This window comes from Acromyrmex echinatior, chromosome 10, assembly GCF_024713525.1.
Source record: "Acromyrmex echinatior isolate Ae372 chromosome 10, ASM2471352v2, whole genome shotgun sequence".
Lineage (NCBI taxonomy): Eukaryota > Metazoa > Arthropoda > Insecta > Hymenoptera > Formicidae > Acromyrmex > Acromyrmex echinatior.
In genome coordinates, this window is record NC_141861.1 from 207382 (window position 1) to 225189 (window position 17808).

General features: G+C 31.1%; 2 protein-coding genes across 7 annotated transcripts in view; one reads left to right on the plus strand and one right to left on the minus strand.

Annotated features, from left to right (window-relative positions):
• The window catches only part of Rhp (GTP-Rho-binding protein rhophilin), a 47121-nt gene extending 29399 nt beyond the window's left edge, over positions 1–17722 (plus strand). For 2 of the 6 annotated variants that reach the window (XM_087410707.1, XM_087410708.1), the window contains exons 2-12: positions 3969–4084; positions 5319–5450; positions 5529–5604; positions 9056–9133; positions 10030–10413; positions 10782–10880; positions 10982–11252; positions 11385–11579; positions 11712–11941; positions 12429–12581; positions 16212–17722. In XM_087410707.1, coding sequence (XP_087266833.1) covers positions 3969–4084; positions 5319–5450; positions 5529–5604; positions 9056–9133; positions 10030–10413; positions 10782–10880; positions 10982–11252; positions 11385–11579; positions 11712–11941; positions 12429–12581; positions 16212–16412 — 1935 coding nt within the window. In that variant the 3' untranslated portion in view covers positions 16413–17722. Of the gene's footprint in view, positions 1–1350; positions 1684–3968; positions 4085–5318; positions 5451–5528; positions 5605–9055; positions 9134–10029; positions 10414–10781; positions 10881–10981; positions 11253–11384; positions 11580–11711; positions 11942–12428; positions 12582–12816; positions 13446–14198; positions 14314–16211 lie in introns of those variants that run through there. The other 4 variants (XM_087410705.1, XR_015546497.1, XM_087410706.1 and 1 more) reach the window with 4 other exon arrangements.
• Positions 5611–9040, minus strand: tilB (touch insensitive larva B). Its single transcript, XM_087410721.1, has 4 exons — positions 8482–9040; positions 7825–8086; positions 7341–7669; positions 5611–6096 (listed from the first exon to the last, which is right to left on the minus strand). The coding sequence occupies exons 1-4, from the start codon at positions 8808–8810 to the stop codon at positions 5679–5681; spliced, it is 1338 nt and encodes a 445-aa protein (XP_087266847.1). The 5' UTR covers positions 8811–9040; the 3' UTR covers positions 5611–5678.
• Positions 17723–17808: the final 86 nt, after the last annotated feature.

Here is a 17808-nt window from a genome sequence, read left to right on the forward strand (position 1 = left end):
TTCTTAAATCGTTCTAAGCATCTATTTGTAGCACCGATTAAAAAATTGCAAAATAATTATAAGACAATAGCTTATCTTATCTTTGCGTTAGATAAAAATAACAAAAGATAATAAAACGATATAAAATATTCTATCTATTTTTATGGATAGAAAAATTAAACTATTTCACAACGTAAATATTGAGAATTGATATGTCCTCATATATATATATATAAGGAAGTATTACGTAAGGAAGAATCCATAACTAAGAATTTTCGTCTATTCGGTGATGCACGATGTTATAATGACGATTCCGGCACTGTAGGAAACTGTAAGCAAATATTGATGGAATATATAAAAAGACGCACCTTTAGAATTTTCAATTCAGTTTGCATAAACGACTGCAGTTACGGATAACCCATCGTTACCTTCGAGTCGCACTTATCGCGTTAACGAGACGGTTTATTAAGTAGAGTGGAACGGAATTACGGTAACGCGAACACCTAGTCCTCCGTTACATATCTAAAATAAAGGCTATAAACCGCATAAACTGTCCACGAGTTTGCCTCTTATCTCTTTTTCTTTTCTTTTTTCTTCATAATTCATTGGTTTATTTATAATATTTAATTGTTAATATTTCTCAACACTATGAGTGTAGTCTTTCTATTTCATTTAACGTCTCCGTAATTGAGGCTAATTGAGGGCGTAATTGAGGATAAAAAAGAAATTTTTTTTCTTCAATAATCAATTTTTTATAACAATTTCTTATCTAGTTTATTTTGAAATGGTAAACGAGACCATCTCTCGAGTTTTTGTTGAAAATTTGAAACGAGCTTAGTTAATTCATTTAGCGCTTTTCGCTTGCGAAAGATTAACCAAAAATGGGCGTAGAATCTCGATATATTGTACATTTCCTTAAAAGTCGATTTATGTAAGATGATAAGGATTGATTAGATCGTTGAATATCATCAGCCATGCTCGACAAAGCGAATCGGCTTCCACATATATTAAAATTTTACGTGATATGATATATTTTTCCAACATTTATGATAATATATTATAGCATTTTTATGTTACATCGATGCAGATTCCGTAAACTCTTTGATTATTTATATGTACGAAACTTTTTATTGGCAACAACTCTTAGCTTTAAATTTCTACAGAGAAAAATAAAAATCTTATAAATTATTAATAATTATAATAACATAAGTATAAAAACATACCGCATGATAAAGCATTAGACTCCATCTAGCTTAATCTACGTGCTAATTTAAAGTTTCTAATCGCTTCTGCATATGATTTACAAGTCACTACTACATCACGTGTTTATATCGTGTTCTTTGTATTCCACTTTCAAGTAAAATTTGAAAAAAGGAGAAAGAGAAAGATGAACGGACGTTAAAAAATCGTATCTTCACCAGCGTCGAGAACAGTTTCAATTCCGATGGTACGATCAAGATCATTGTCGATGTATTCGCGATCATGCTAAAGTGGGTACATTATTGCCCGTTGCCGAAGGATCGTGCGAGCGTTTCCTCGGACACAAAGGTGATCGATCCGAGCGAGATTACGAGGGACGAGAAGGACGAAAGAAGGATATACGAGAGAAGAAAATACGGTGCTGACACAGGAAGTTCGCTAAATACGCGAAACGCGAAAATCGCCACACCGGATGCTATCATGAGGAGATACTTCCGGTTTGGGGTAAGGAGCAAAGGAAGTCGGACTTGACAGTCGGCTACACACGGCGATCGTGAGCTTCTTCCGATGTATATAATTCGCGGCCGTATTCTCTTCCTATTTTCTTCATACTTTGTTAGCGTGTAATTACACATTTCTTTCCGATTCAAGTTTATTTCTTTTATTATCTCAACTAGAACGAAGGAATGAATTGCCTATCTCGATAACTTCTGTGTTCATTAATTCCGTAATATCCGAATAAGATACAATAATTTCCAATAGCAATGAGCAATAACATTATAACATAATATTTGCGCAAGTAATTTTAATATTTGCGTTTATTTTGTTTCAAGTGACTTTGAGTATTAAATATTATCTTAAGCATTATCAGATACAATTAGAAAATTTGTATTAAATTTAACACAACTCATATTTTCCAAATGGCCCATCTAAATTTTTATATTTAATACATAAGATGAATATATTAGAAAGTATATTAGAAAAAATACAAATATTATGTAAAAAATTAACGCAAAATTACAATTACTAATTCGCTGCATTAAAATGTCTTATAATATGATTAAAGCAATCTTTAAAATATCTTCAAGACGTTTTATGTCCGCATTTTGGACGTAACGTTGTCTGAGAATATTTTGACTTAATTTAGAAGCAAATCAGTAATTGTAATATGTTAAAATTAACTTATAATATATTAAATTAACACGTACATTTTATTCATTTATCCTAAACTTTATGTTTTAAAACTTTTTTTATTATATGTTTACTTACTCATAAATAGTGTTATTTCCATATAATGATAAAAATAATAAAAGAAGAATCATAACTTTTCCATATATTAAAAATGTTTCGGAAATCTTTAACCTCATAAAAAAGAATTTTTGATTGAAAAAAATCTAGAATATTAAATAAACTAAATATTTTTATAAAGAGATATAAAGACAGAGATTCGATTGAATGTAATAATAAAACTTAAATCAAGACATCTCAGGTTATTACAAAGCACTCTGTTATTACAAATCATATACTAGAATTTCATTAATCATACGTTTGTATTAGGTGTGAAAATACTTGATATTGAACAAAACTATTATGGAAAGATATTGAACTAATATCGAAGATGATTCATATCAAAGCTTAAAAAAAAACAGAATCAAATGAGAATACAATTCTTTCAGATGAATCACATTTTAATATACTTGATAGGATTTGTATAACGATTATTGATTGTTTATAAAGTAATCGTAATGTTTGGCCTTTATTATTCGTCACAGTTAAACGTTAGTTTTCATTTTATTCTCGACCGTCATCTTTATTATAAATGTGCTCTCTTTTTATTCTTGCAGTCAGTTCTTCTAATTGTTTTGCAACTTACAATTTGTTTTTTATTAGAAAATTGTACACAATCAACGGGAAATTATAATTAGAAGAGAATTATTACGAAATTATATATCTTGATTTATGACTGAGATAATATTTTTCGCAATAAATTCTTTACAGTTTTTCTAATTTAATTCAAGGGAAATTTAGGAGGGGAGTAATAGCATTTCAGACTGATTATATTGAAAGTGTTCGAAAGTTATTGGCGCGCAATCATATCTAAAATAAATTTGTTTAATAAAGAATACATATCGTATTATTCGAAACATCTAACTTTGACCGAAATGATGGCGTTCTCTGTCGTATTTGATATATCTTGATTTACTTGATCTTCCAATACGCACTAAAGTTTTTAATGAAGTGAAGATATCAAAAGAGCAATTATCATTTTTGAAATTATTAATTGCAATGCAATGTAGATTAATTAAAGTCATGCCAGTCCTCATGGACATAATTATTATACTGGCATGACTCAATCAATTTTATTTCTGTTGACGTTTAATTTTTGATTATGTTAAAGTTTATATATTTTGTAAATCTAAAATGGTTAATGAAGACTTTGTAAATTGAATAGGTATAGTAGGTATAGTTTTTTTTCCGTTAATTTTTAATGTATTAAATTTAATTAATATTTATTACTTAACATCTATTGTTGTTAGCTCGTCTTTAAACATTTTCTAAATAGAGTTTATATTGTAAGAAAATTTTATCGCCTTGTTTCTACTCATATATAGCTATAATCCGAAAAGAGGATAGATAATAATTGTTAACCAGAATTAGTTGATCAACATGGTTAGCGGAACTGGTCTTTATCGTTGCAGCAATCTTTGCGGATTCGGGATTGTAGTATGATTACGAGCCATATATGATACGTTAGAAACATCGCTAACTATGCATTTCATGGTTCGCAGGGTTCGGATCCGAGGGTAGCGACCTGCAGAGGAAAACTGCAGAACAAGCGAAGTAAGCTCAATCAAGAGATCAACAAGGAACTACGGTTGCGAGCGGGTGCTGAAAATCTTTTTAAGTAAGCTATGTAATTTATCATTATTTTATTAATTAATGTACAAATAACGACATATGACAAGTAATTATATATTAATATATGTATAATTATATAATATATAATTTTATTATATTAATATATATGTAACCTTATATATATATAAAACTTTATTAATAATGTCATCTTATATTAATTTTTAAACAAAATTGTATATTAATTCTTTTATATATTTATCTTATATATTTATCTTAATCTTGCAGTATCCATTTAATTTTTATCGCTTCGCACAAGATTTCTTGATTTTTTTTCTTTTGAAATTTTTGAATGTTCCGCAAACCATTGAAACAAAAAGTGTCCGTGATTGTATGTATGACTTTTATGTACATATTACATGGGATACAAAGTGTTAGCTTGTCTGAACATTCTTTTCGTGTCAAAAAACTTGTTAAAACAGTATGAGCGAGAAATTGGACCAGCATTAGAGAAAACTATTAAAGAAAGCTGCAAGAGAGCTGCAAAAGAAGAGCGAATGCTCATTATACAAAATGTTAATAAATTGTGCGCTGAATTACAAAACTTTTTTTATATTGACATGTTTTAATGTAATTTTGACATTTTCCATAAAAACATAAATACTAATGCGTTTGTTTTAAAAACAATAGATTATTTGTTTGTAAAAGCAAGCAATAAGCGTAATAATAATATATTTATTACAATAATAACATACTTAATGTATTATTATACTTTATAATATACTTTCTTCCCTCTAATAATAAATAATAATATAAATATAAATATAAATAATGAATTGAATGTATGCGATATATAATTTTTGTATAATTATTTTTTAAGCAATACATGAATATATGGGAAAATATACAAGAAAAAGTTCAACAATTTACAATAAGGTCTATTACAATATATAGTTTCAATTTCAAGAAATTCTGACTGTTTTCAATTCGCTAGTGTACTATCTTGACATATACAAGGAGAGAATTTTTTCTTAAAGTTTCCCTGAAAATATGCTGGTCATGGGACAACATTGTAATTCGGAGAATTTTAATGTAAATCTCTCATTCATTAATAACTACAATAAAGTATAAAATAAATTTGATTAATTTTACTGAAGTGTGTATGGTAAAAATTTTTGCAATATTCTATTGTATCACAACTATCATATTTTCAGGCTAAATTTTAAAAGAAAATTTTCTCCATGTAGTTGTATTTGTTTTAGTTTTTATTAATCACATTACAGGGCGACGACCAACAGAAAGTTGAAAGAGACCGTCGCATTGGAGTTAAGCTTTGTCAACTCGAATCTGCAGTTGTTGAAGGAACAGCTTGCCGAATTGAACAGTTCAGTGGAACTATACCAAAATGTGGATGGGTAAATTCGAAGAAAATTATGAATTTTACTGATATGTGATGAAAATATACGATTATATTGAACGGTATTGTTTTTCAGCACTGAGCCCGTTATGCCGATGATACCATTGGGACTCAAAGAGACCAAAGATATTGACTTTCGGGATCCGTTTAAAGTAAGTTTCAAATCAACGCAATAATCAGTTTGCGAGATCATTGTCATTTATGTGATCTTTTTATTCATGTCCGTTTATTCGAGAGGCGGTACGTCTAAATTGTCCTCGAAATTTTCGAGATTCTTTTTTTCTTTCTTCTGTGTTTGTTTCGCGGAATCTTCGGTTATCTTCAGAAAATTATAAACGACGGTAGGTGGACCGATCTCGAGAAAAGCTCGTCGAGAAGTCACCGGTGGCCGAACTGTGATCATCTTTGTTTTAGATTCGCTAGATTTCTTCTTTATTGTCGATTCGTCCTTCCTGACGATTGTTGTGCACGGAATCAATCGGGCCATAGCAATCACTAAATTACCAGTAGTCGTATTTCGTTGGACGTTACTTTTATCAACCGATACCTCGCAGGGTAGGGTCAGTTGCAGAATCTTTCCTTTTATAGTGACTCGCACGTAAGTCGGATTTATGTCGACGTCAATGTAAAAGGTGTCCAAATGCCTTCATATATAAAAAGTGCAATAATGATATGATTAATATATATATATATATATATATATATATATATATATATATATTTGTTAATATACATTAATAATGTACGTTTAATAAATTTTGAAAATCTTCAAAATCTCTATGCCGTAGAAAATATTAAGGATAGATATTAGAAGAAGCAAATTGTTACAGTTGGTTCTTTTAGTTACCAAAGAAAACAATACATTTTTATAAACATAAGTATAACTTATGACATTTTACTTTTTCTCTTAGTTTGTTGGCCGTAAATTGTATTGTAACTATCTGTTTATGTGATTTTTGCTATTGAAAGTAAATATTTCATTCTGTGAATTAGTTGTTTTATTGGATAAGGCATTATTATTTCTTTTGTACATGTTATATTTCTTTTATGTACATGTAGTTATAATAACAATAACATATATTTGAATTGATACATATGCTAGTTTTTTATTTGTATTTTCTCGAATGAAGAATAAAGAATTAAGCATTAGTTATAGTTCGATCGAGAAAGACTGAGGCTGGGTTCACATCTTGACGGGAAAGCGGAAAGCGGAAAAGCGGAAGCCAATCGCAGTAGTAGTAGGCGGTACATTTCGCTTGTCTGCTTCTGTCTTTCCGCGAGTTCTGATTGGCTTCCGCTTTTCCGCTTTCCGCTTTCCCATTAAGGTGTGAACCGGCCTGATACAATGTAAGAATTTATGCTATGTTTAGAATTGATAAACTAATTATTTCTTTCTTTTAATGATTTTGAGATAGATAGATATTAATTTAATAATTAATTCAAGACAAATCTGTATTAATATATTTTTATAAATTTTAGTTTTATATTCTAAAATAAATATTTTGTATGAAGTATTTTATATTTGATTTCATCATAATCTTGAATATGTTCTTATGTATACATGTTTGAGATAATTATCAATGTGACAAGTTGTCTCATTTTATTGTCAATAACAACTTGCCTTCTTTCTCTTAGAGTTTATCTGCAGTTTTAATAATGGAAAATTTTAATTTTAAATATTTAAAAACATTGATGCAAAATAAAATATAGACTATATTTAAGTTAAAGATGTATTGGATAGTTAAAGATATATTGGATCAAAATGCTTATATAAATATTCGTTAATTTAAATATATACATTAGTTCATAAAAAGATCCTAATAAAAAATCGTAACAAATAGTTTCAGGTCATGTCCTTTGTCATGTAATTGTATTAATTAATGATTACCTATAAACGGAAACTTCAAGAACAACAAAATCGGGATTGCTTTCATCGTTTAATCTGAATGGCACTTTTGCTTGATTTATATTGTATGCTCTTCCGTCTGGAGCGAATAATTTCAGCACACGTTTTGAATGATTACTCGTATCCGAAATACAATGCTTTTTCTCTTGTTTTTTCATAAATCGTTCAGCGATAATGATTCTATCTTCCGGCGTATGATAACTAGGCTGTTTCCAGAAACGTTCATTTTCTAGCTCGCCATCTAGCTGCTCTGTATTCATATTTTTGCTTTGCTCGTTCTTCGTATGTTTCGCTTGCTCCTCTGTAATATTCTAAGAAAAATATTATACGCTCGTCTTTGCATTTTTCATGCGTAAATGAATCTACAACATAACTGTTTACTATGCTTAGCAGACTGCAGATAATTTAAAAGACACTTATGCATAATGGCGATAGCAATACTGGAAATAATCATTTATTTGATTACCATTTGATTGATTGTTTCATGTTCAGCATTACGACGAATGCGTTGAGCTATCCTAGTTTTCTCGTAATGCCGATAGCTCTCAATAACATCATCTTGCGCTCGCGAATAGATCTGCAATGCCTTGATACGTTCCGACCTTTCAATCTCCTGCATGTCAAACTCTTGCAATTGCGGTAAAGTCGCCACAACATATTGTCTATAGTATTCGTAATCCTTGCACGGATTTCCCATTAAAATCAAATGCTCCAAATGCTCATTATACCTATGTAAAACATGAACCATAGTTTAGAGAGAATCGAAAGAGATTTATAATTCTATTAAAATTATAATAGTGTCTAATGTGCAAATTATATCAATTAATGCACAATTGATCAAAGTTTAACTTTGACTGATCTTGATAGTTGTTAACCTTGACTAATTAATCGGGTAAATTATTTGATATATTTCTTAATCGATGAATTTTATGATATCAATAATGAGAAATTATCTACATATAATTTATACATCCTAATAATTATGAAATATCATATAATAATATAAGGCAATAAGTTCTTTAATTCATCAATTGATCAATCGAATTGTGCGCAAACATAATTTTATTCCGTAAAAGCTACATTTGCGCATTAGAAAACGTCTAATATTTATAAAGGAAAATACCTGAGACTTTTTACACTTTGTAAATTTCCAATAAAATTGAGGGTGAGGTCTAACTTCTTTAAACTCTCTAAACTCTCCAGATTCTCAATAACCTCGATGTTATTGAGGGCCAGGTTCAAATATTCCAGCCTCTTCAACATATTCAGATTCTCTATCTTCGATATGAGATTATTCTGCAATAAGAGGATCTTGAGATTTCTGCAGTGTCTGTCTATCAGTTGAATTTTATCGATATTCTCTTGGTGCAAAGCTATTTCTTCCAACGTCGATATTTCGCCTTCATTATGCTCCGAACGTTTCCGTATTAATTCAAGAGTGATTTTTACCATTTTTATCTTGCATTAGCTTCTAACTTTAACGCACTTTAACGAGAATCACAGAGGAAAATCGCAATATCGTGAATAGAAATACTCGAGCATGCATTAACCAAGAAAGTTTCGTAGTTGCTATGAGAATATCGATTTAACATTGTCAATCATGTTTTCTGATTCCACGTGCTACGTGTACGTGTCACGAATTATTGATCACCCCGTATAAATAATGAATTTTTTATTATTTATTTTCTTTCTTGTAGGATTTCATTTTGGAGCATTATAGCGAAGATGGGGAAAACTATGAAGAAGCTATAGCTGACTTGATGGAAACCAGACAGGTAAACAAAATAACGCATGTTTTTCCTCTATATTATTCCATAATAATTTTTTTATCTTTCTTATTTACATATTTCAGAAATTTCTATGGAGAACTTTGCATAGATTGTCCAATTGGTTTTTTTTTTACTATAAAGTATTATAATTTTCGATGATTTGAATATTATTCCAAATATACATAATTTAGTTTAAGTTAATGAACATAAAAAGAGACAATGTATTATAATACGAATGTAGATCGATGAAAATAAATCTAATTAAATACAAAAATTCTTATATTTTGCATATTATGCGTCAAAATCTTTTTCAGTCTTGAAACGTCATTATAAGTAGAATCAGAGTAGTAATTACTTTATTAAATTTACAAGCAATTTAATAATTTTTTTATGCTAATAAGCATCTTTGTAAGAATATTAATAATCAGATAATAATCTAAGCAATCAACGAAAATTTTAGAATCTACAAATAATTTATTGCAAAAAATAACTTCGATTGAATTATTATAACGCCCGTCCCGGAAAAAAAAATTGAGAGTTTCAGTTTTAAATCTTAGCTGAGGCAATATTTTTTGTAATAAATTATTCGCAAATTTTAAGATTCTCATTAACATCTGATTATTAATATTCTTATAAAGATGTTTATTAGTACGGGGAGGGGGGGGGGGATAAAAAAGATTATTAAATTGCTTGCAAATTTAATAAAGTGTATTACTATTCTGGTTCTGCTTACGATGGTATTTCAAGACCGAAATAGATTTCGGCGCGCAATATGCAGAATTATAATAGACATATGTATATAAATTCATATAAAAGAAATATTTAAACACTAAGATCCTACTTTGACCGATTATAAAGAGAAATTTTATATAAATAAATATTTTATTATTTTATATTCGCAGGCTACAAGGACACCGACCAGAGATTCAGCAGGCATCGCGTTACTCCTGCGTTATTATAATCAGCTTTATTTCATAGAGAGACGTTTCTTTCCACCTGACAGAAGCCTTGGCATCTATTTTGAATGGTTCGATTCGTTGACAGGAGTACCGAGTTGTCAACGAACAGTTGCCTTCGAGAAGGCATCCATTCTTTTTAATGCCGGTGCGCTTTATACGCAACTGGCTGCCAAGCAGGATCGTCTGACCGCTCGAGGACTCGACCAAGCAGTCGACGCTTTTCTCAGAGCGGCTGGCACCTTTCGGTATATCCATGAGAATTTCACAAATGCACCAAGTATGGATTTGGGCCCAGATATGCTGGAAATGCTGGTACAGTTGATGCTTGTAAGTTCTCGCTTTAGTCTTATACTTTAGTGTTTGTTTTGACAGTTGTTCACATAAAAAGAACTATTCTATAACATAATCAGGGCCGTTTCAAGCTGGGATACAACGGCAGCGCAATCGACATGACTTTATAAAAATAATCGTACATCCGCGCGGCGATTTTCATGTTGATTATAGCCGTGATAGTATTCATTTGAATTTAGTGAATTGATATGAATTATTTGGATCGATAGAAAAGGGAGGTAGGACGCTCTGCATTCAGACGCAATAAATTTTTGAAACGGCGCTACTTATAATTAGTAATCCCTTAATATTTTTTAATATTATGTATTACATATTATTAACGATTAATTCATTTCGCATTTTAGGCTCAGGCAAGGGAATGTCTCTTTGAAAAACTGGAGCTTCAATCGAAGGACAGCAGAAACGTCGATGTTTGTTTAGATCTTGCTCAAGAGGCAGCTCAGGTAAAAGAAAAGAAAAAAGAAAAAACTTTTTCACAATTTTTCTGTGTCTTATAATTATCGGTGTAATAAGTACAAGTGAATTATGAAGATGATTAATCCAGGTTGCGGCGATATACAATGATGTCCACGGATTGATATCACGCGAGCCAGTTCGTGATTACGTCCCGGAAACGTGGATCTCGTTGATACTAGTGAAGCGCGAACACCATCTTGCCCTCGCTCACAAGCATATCGCTGTTGGTCTGCTGGACAGACCAATCGCTGAATTTCGCGTGGAAACAAAACTCACATTGGAGCATATTCAAAAGAGCGACGGGAAAACTCAATTGGACGCAACTATTCCCAGAGATGACAACGAAAGGAAATTATTGGGTACATTTACGCGAAATTTGTTTTATATAAATAACATTGATTTAAAATACTAACAAATATTTTTACATCGCCATTTCTTCTTTCTATTTATTCTCAGTAAGGGACGTATATGAATAGAATTTCTTATTTCAGGCAAAGCACATCTCAGAGAAGCTCTTGTTTTGCATGACGAGAGTCAACGCCTCCAGAGAATGTGCCGCGAACTGAAAGGTAAACAAGCTCTAGCGAAGGTTCTGAAGAAAGCTCAAGAAGCAACATTTGAAAGCTATAATAGGTTTGGTAATGAGGATGATTTTCGAGAACTTTTGGATCCACCGGATATTATCGGTATGACGCTTTGTAAAAAAACTTATTAATCAAAACATAATTAATTTTTGTCTCTTCCGATTTTCGATGAAAATAAATCATAATATTAAAATGCATATTTTTTATTTTGCTCTTTTCTGTTTGCAAATGTAGCCTCGACAAAATTTCAACTTAGCATCACTCATCCCGATTTTGGACAACACGGAGTGGACGACCTTTTCAAGTCGTTGGGACCTGTAGCGATATTTTCTGCCAAACGTCATTGGACCGCGCCGCGATTGATACAACTTCAAAGAGGCCCTGACGGCGAAGGTTTTGGATTTAGTGTACGGGGTGATGCTCCGGTGATAGTAGCAGCCGTCGATCACAATTCATTAGCGGATGTAAGATAATCTACCCAATATAGGATGATGCCATTTATTGTATAATATTTCCACAATTTGCCTATCGGGGTAACACGATCTTCATTATCTAATATATTCTATTATTCTATTATCTATATATTCACTTTAGTGGAAAAACATTTCGCTGAAATTATTCCATGTTTTGGAACACTTCAGCGAAATTTCAGCATTTCAGAAAAATTTCTGTTTAATTTCAGTGATTTTTAGAAAAATTAATTTTCAGCAAAATTTCGAAGAAATTTCAGTTTCATTTCAGCGATTTTTCAGTATGTTATCTGAAAAATTCACATTTAATGAAATCTCAATAAATTTTCAGCGATGAAAATATTCTAAAAAACGAATAATTTTAGTGAAATTTTTTGTCCAGTTGTCAATCTTTCTTTTTGTAATTATGCAATACATTTAATTGCAATTACGATCACAAATACCTAATAATATGAAATAATATAAAAACTTTCTTTTCTAGGTGGGTGGAATGAAGGAAGGTGATTTCATAGTCGGCATCAGCGAAAAAGACGTCAAGTGGGCATCCCACGAGCAAGTCGTGCGAATGATAAAACAATGCGGTGACTTTATAAATTTGAAATTAGTCACCCCAATGGATAGGAATTATTTAAAGGTAAATGATAAAATTTATAACTAATAATATTCCAATAAAAAATGTAATGGAACACGTTAATTAAGATAAGAATACTCTAAAGAATATAGGGTAAGATCGCCCAAAAATACGTATCATTAAAGAGTACGCATTAAGCTTTACCCAGTAAATGAGGATGAATAGAAATGGATTGAAATTTTATTTATTCAAATATTTTATCTATTCGCGTTTTAAGTAAGAAAAATTATATTTTTAGATTCTCAATCAATTGAACTTAATGGGATTGAAAAACTGTATTTCTTATTCAGAATTTTGATTTGAAAAGTATTCACGACGCACAGAAAAAAGCTAGCATTGTTTTTAGATTGAAATATTTTCAGAAATACGCTTATCAGAAATATATTTATAAAAATATACTTCATGAAATTCCTAAATAAATAAAAATGCATTTGGATTGAAAAAGAAATTATTTTAATGTTCGCGAATGCGTACTGAAAATGTTGACCCATTTTAATTCACATTTTAATTATTGTTTACTGGATACGACACAACTATGTTAGATAGTTGCAACATCTGTAACTCACACAGAACATACCTTTTTGATTAGCCAATCTATGTAAAAAATACTTGTGATCGTTGCAGTAAAATAATGCCCCAGACACAATGCGAAGGAATAGCGATAGCGATAGAAATAACATGATTTCTAACATGATAACCTATCAGAAATCAGATACAATGGAATAATACAGTTTCTGATAGATTGAAATCGTGTTATTTCTTCATTGTATCTGATATCCAGAGCATAAGGAGATATATTAAATTTTGTGATTTTGATCATTTTCTTACTATATTTGTCACGAATAAATTGATCGGTTTTTACATTAATTTGTTACTTTATGAGTCTGTATATAATATCATTATGTATGTAATATCATTTATATTATGTGTATAAATGCCTTTTTTGTATTTAGTGATATATTTACTTAATATATTATATCTAATAATTTTTTTATTTGCATTATTAAAAGTAAAAAGTAACGTGATGTCCGCAAAAAGTACGCACTTGAAAACTTGATCGAGCTCGTAAGAAACAATGATACTGTAGATAACAGTGATACATGTATTTTGTAACGGTTGTATTTGTACCTTAAATTCGGTGAAAATTGAATTCTGATCCCCTATTCTTGAAAAGTATCACCAAAGAGAAATCTAAAAGAGGACATGACAATCTTTTTCCTGTAACCGCAAAAATGCCCTCGCACACTACTGTACGTCCTTTGAAGAAGTGGACGTAAACTACACAGCAATATCTATTTTTTTGCAGTGCTCCTGATGGAAATAAATCGCTGAAATTGTTGAAATTTCTATTAATTTGATAAATTTTATTTTAACAATTTCAACGATTTATTTCTATCAAAAGCATCGCAAAAAGGAAATAGATTGCTGTGTAACTGTTTATATCCCCTTCTTCACAGGACAGTAGTACGCGGGGGCATTTTTTGGTTACAGGAAAAAGGCCTTCATGTCCTCTCTCAAGTTTCTCTCTGGTATCACATTCATAAAATTAGGAAAATATTATAGTATACGATACGTATACTATAGTATTTCCCTAGTTTTACGTATGCGATATTTTTTAAGAATAGGGGCCCTGGTACCAAAGCAGCTGGCTCTAGGCCCATTATCAATTGCGCTGGGATATCGACCGTCGATCGAAAACTTATTTATGTGAACTCTTCACGTAAAAATACTTCAGGTATTTATAAAAATTTATATTTAATTAAAAATAAAAGCTTTTCAATCAACATTGTTTTTTACAATAAGCGATGCTTTTTTAATAGTGTGTACTCTCGAGAAGACACTTGCCCAAGAGTACGCATTTTTACCTTTAGGCTCGGTTGCATTAAAAGCCGCTGTTCACGTTTAGATGGCAGTAGCTGCGTATGCTATGGTCAGAGATATCTGCTACTTATATCATTTTGAAGTGTGAACATTTCCTACTAAAATTCAGTCAACAGTCGTTTACATCCTTGTTTACATATGTGCTTTTCTATAACTGAATTAAAATGGAACGTGATAAGTTATTTTTCCGATGTATACTTCTACATCATTTTGATTTGAAAAAAAGTGCAGCTGAAACTCATCGATTGCTTGCGGAAATTTATGGCGAATCTGCTCCATCGGAAACAGTATGTAGAGACTGGTTTCGACGATTCAAAAGTGGTGATTGTGACGTTCACGACAAATAACGAACAGGTCAACCGAAAAAATTCGAAGATGAACAACTGCAAGCTCTATTGGAAGAGAATCCAGCTCAAACACTCAAAGAATTGTCTCAACAACTCAAAGTTGATAAATCAACTATTTTACGACGTTTACAAGCTATGGGAAAGATTCAGAAAGAAGGAAAATGGCAGCCACATGAATTGATCGAAAATGCCATTGCCAACCGTTTAAACATCTCAATTTCTTTGCTTGTAAAGCATAACAAGAAGAGTTTCTTGTGGCGTATCGTGACTGGCGATGAAAAATGGATCTTTTTCAACAACCCAAAACGTAAAAAATCATGGGTTGATCCTGACCAACCATCAATATCGACTCCAAAGCGAAATATCCACGGTCACAAAATAATGTTCTGTATTTGGAGGGTGTCGTGTATTATGAGCTGCTTAAACCGAACGAAACAATCACCACCGAGCGTTATCGACAACAATTGGAACGTTTGAATGATAATTTGATGCAAAAACGACCATCAATTGCATCAAATCGTTGAAAGGTGATTTTACTCTATGATAATGCTCGGCCGCATGTTGCTATAGCCGTGAAACAAACACTGATGGATCTCGAATGGGAGGTTCTCCCGCACCCAGCGTATTCTCCGGACTTAGCACCAAGCGATTATCATCTGTTCCGATCGATGCAACATGCTTTGGAAGATACACACTTCCATAATTATAGCGAAGTCGAAAATTGGATTGCTGAATGGATTGACTCAAAAGACAGATCATTCTTTCGTCGTGGAATTCAACTTCTGCCTGAAAAGTGGCAAAAAGTTATAGCTTCCGAGGGAAAATACTTTGATTGAGGTATTCATATATTTTGTTATTGAAACAAGTGCTCAAAGAAAAAACAGCGGCTTTTAATGCAACCCCCTTAATACTTTAATTTTAAGTGAGACTTAAAATTCTCTGTCTCATTTTAAAGCCGAAAAAGAAATAGAGACAGAGAGAGAGATCTGAGTGCCTCGCTTAAAATCAAAATAACGTTGATGCAATAGGGTCTTAGTAAAATTAATCTCTTGTAAAAATGAATGTTTGTATCAAATTGACTAATTTTTAGTTCAAACTATAAAGAATAGCTTAAGCAGCTTAAGCATTTTATTACTGCTCAAACTCGGATTCTTGTACATACATACAAATTATACAGCATGAAGGAAAAAGGACGTACTTTTGGGCGGTTTTATCCTATGTAGCAATACTGTAGAGATTAGATAATCGAAATTAATTAGTTTTGATAATAAATTTTTCTATTTATCTATTTTTACATTCTCTTTTTTATTAAAAAAAGATAATAATTGTTATAAACTAAAATATTTCTCTGACAAATAATAATCGATCAATGCAAAAGTACGACAGTAGAAATTAATTATTTTAGAAACCAGGAAAACCCAACAATCACGATAAGGGCAGCGTCTCAGCGAGCAGCTCTTCTGGAGTTTCTTCCGGTCAACCGAGCCCGGCGGGATCCGTCACTACGGCGCACGTAGTGAGAAGGCTTCCGTGGAATCCATTTAAAAAATCTGCCATCCAACGCGAGAACAGAGATCTAACCTTCGACAATGTTATTCTCAGATGATTATCGGATTAGAGACGGTTCGGTCCAGTTATCGCACATTATTATATGAGCTTAGAACATGCTGCGATTGCCAAAATTGAATGTTGTTTGGTATAAATAACAATTCACTATGCCAAAATTTCGTACCAATATTCCATGTTAAACATAATAAATATTTTTGTGTGTAAGAGGCTTTCTACAATAAGTAATTACTTAAGCTTTAAGTCTTAAACCATAAGAAATTGACCAATCATAATCAATTACGATTAAAATGTTATTTGGCTTATTGTAGAAAATCTCTAACATTGATTTTGCAATTAATTCATCGAGCGAGTAATGACTGTTTGCGAGAAATTGTTTGTATATCGCTAAATATCGGAAGTATTCAGAATTTTTCTATTTGTGATTGGCAAAGTTTTAGCTGCCCAATAAAAATTTTTCTTAAAATTCTTTTTATAATTTTTTAGATTTTTCAATTTTAAAATTTCTCAGAATTTTTGTATAATTTCACAATTTTTTAAAAAATTTCTCATATTATTTATACGAATTGGAACTTTTCAGAAGTAACGAGAAAATATTACATTATTTTTAGAATTCATGAGAATTCTGAAATATTTTAAAATTTCTAAAAAATCTCATTCTACAATTTCTGAAGAAAATTTATAAAATATAAAAATATTTCAGGCATTTTTTAGAAATCTTTAATAAATTTAAACGATAAGTTTTTAAATATATTATAATATATATATTATAAGAATTTTTCTCATTAGGGCAAACAGCTCATTATGATAAAATCTTTGCTAAGCAAATTATATCCAAGTTTAATTACACGAGTTTGCAATTCAGCATCGTTTTAATAAAATTGCTATTGTTAATATTGGAGATTTTTCGCCAACGTTCTTATGAGTAACAGTGCCAACGTAGGCGTGTAGTGTAAGCGTTTAAGCAAACGCTCATTATCGTTTATTTCGACAGGCACACGTTTTACGACTGATTTAAGCTATGTACGATCATACTTTTTGTCATATTGTTTATATATAATAAATGCGTTTACAATTGGTGAACTGGATTGATGAAAGGATAAACGTATTGACAAATAGTTGTATAGCAACACGAGATGTAACAAGTTCTGTAATTGTCGTGCTTTGTACTTAAGCTTTCTTGTTAAATCGTTAAGCGGTTTAATATCAATTGGGTACGTTTTACGTGCGTACTTACGTTCGTATGCATCTGTACATTTATACATAGCTGTAGCATCAATAGAAGCGTGTACACAACTTTTTACGTTATACATATACATACAAGAAATTATATCGCATTCTGTCCAGAAATGACTTTTATTTCTATTTTCCCAAGTATTCCAAGTATTTCCAAATTTCTTTTAGTATAGCGTACCTCTTGATATCTTTGTTCTCTT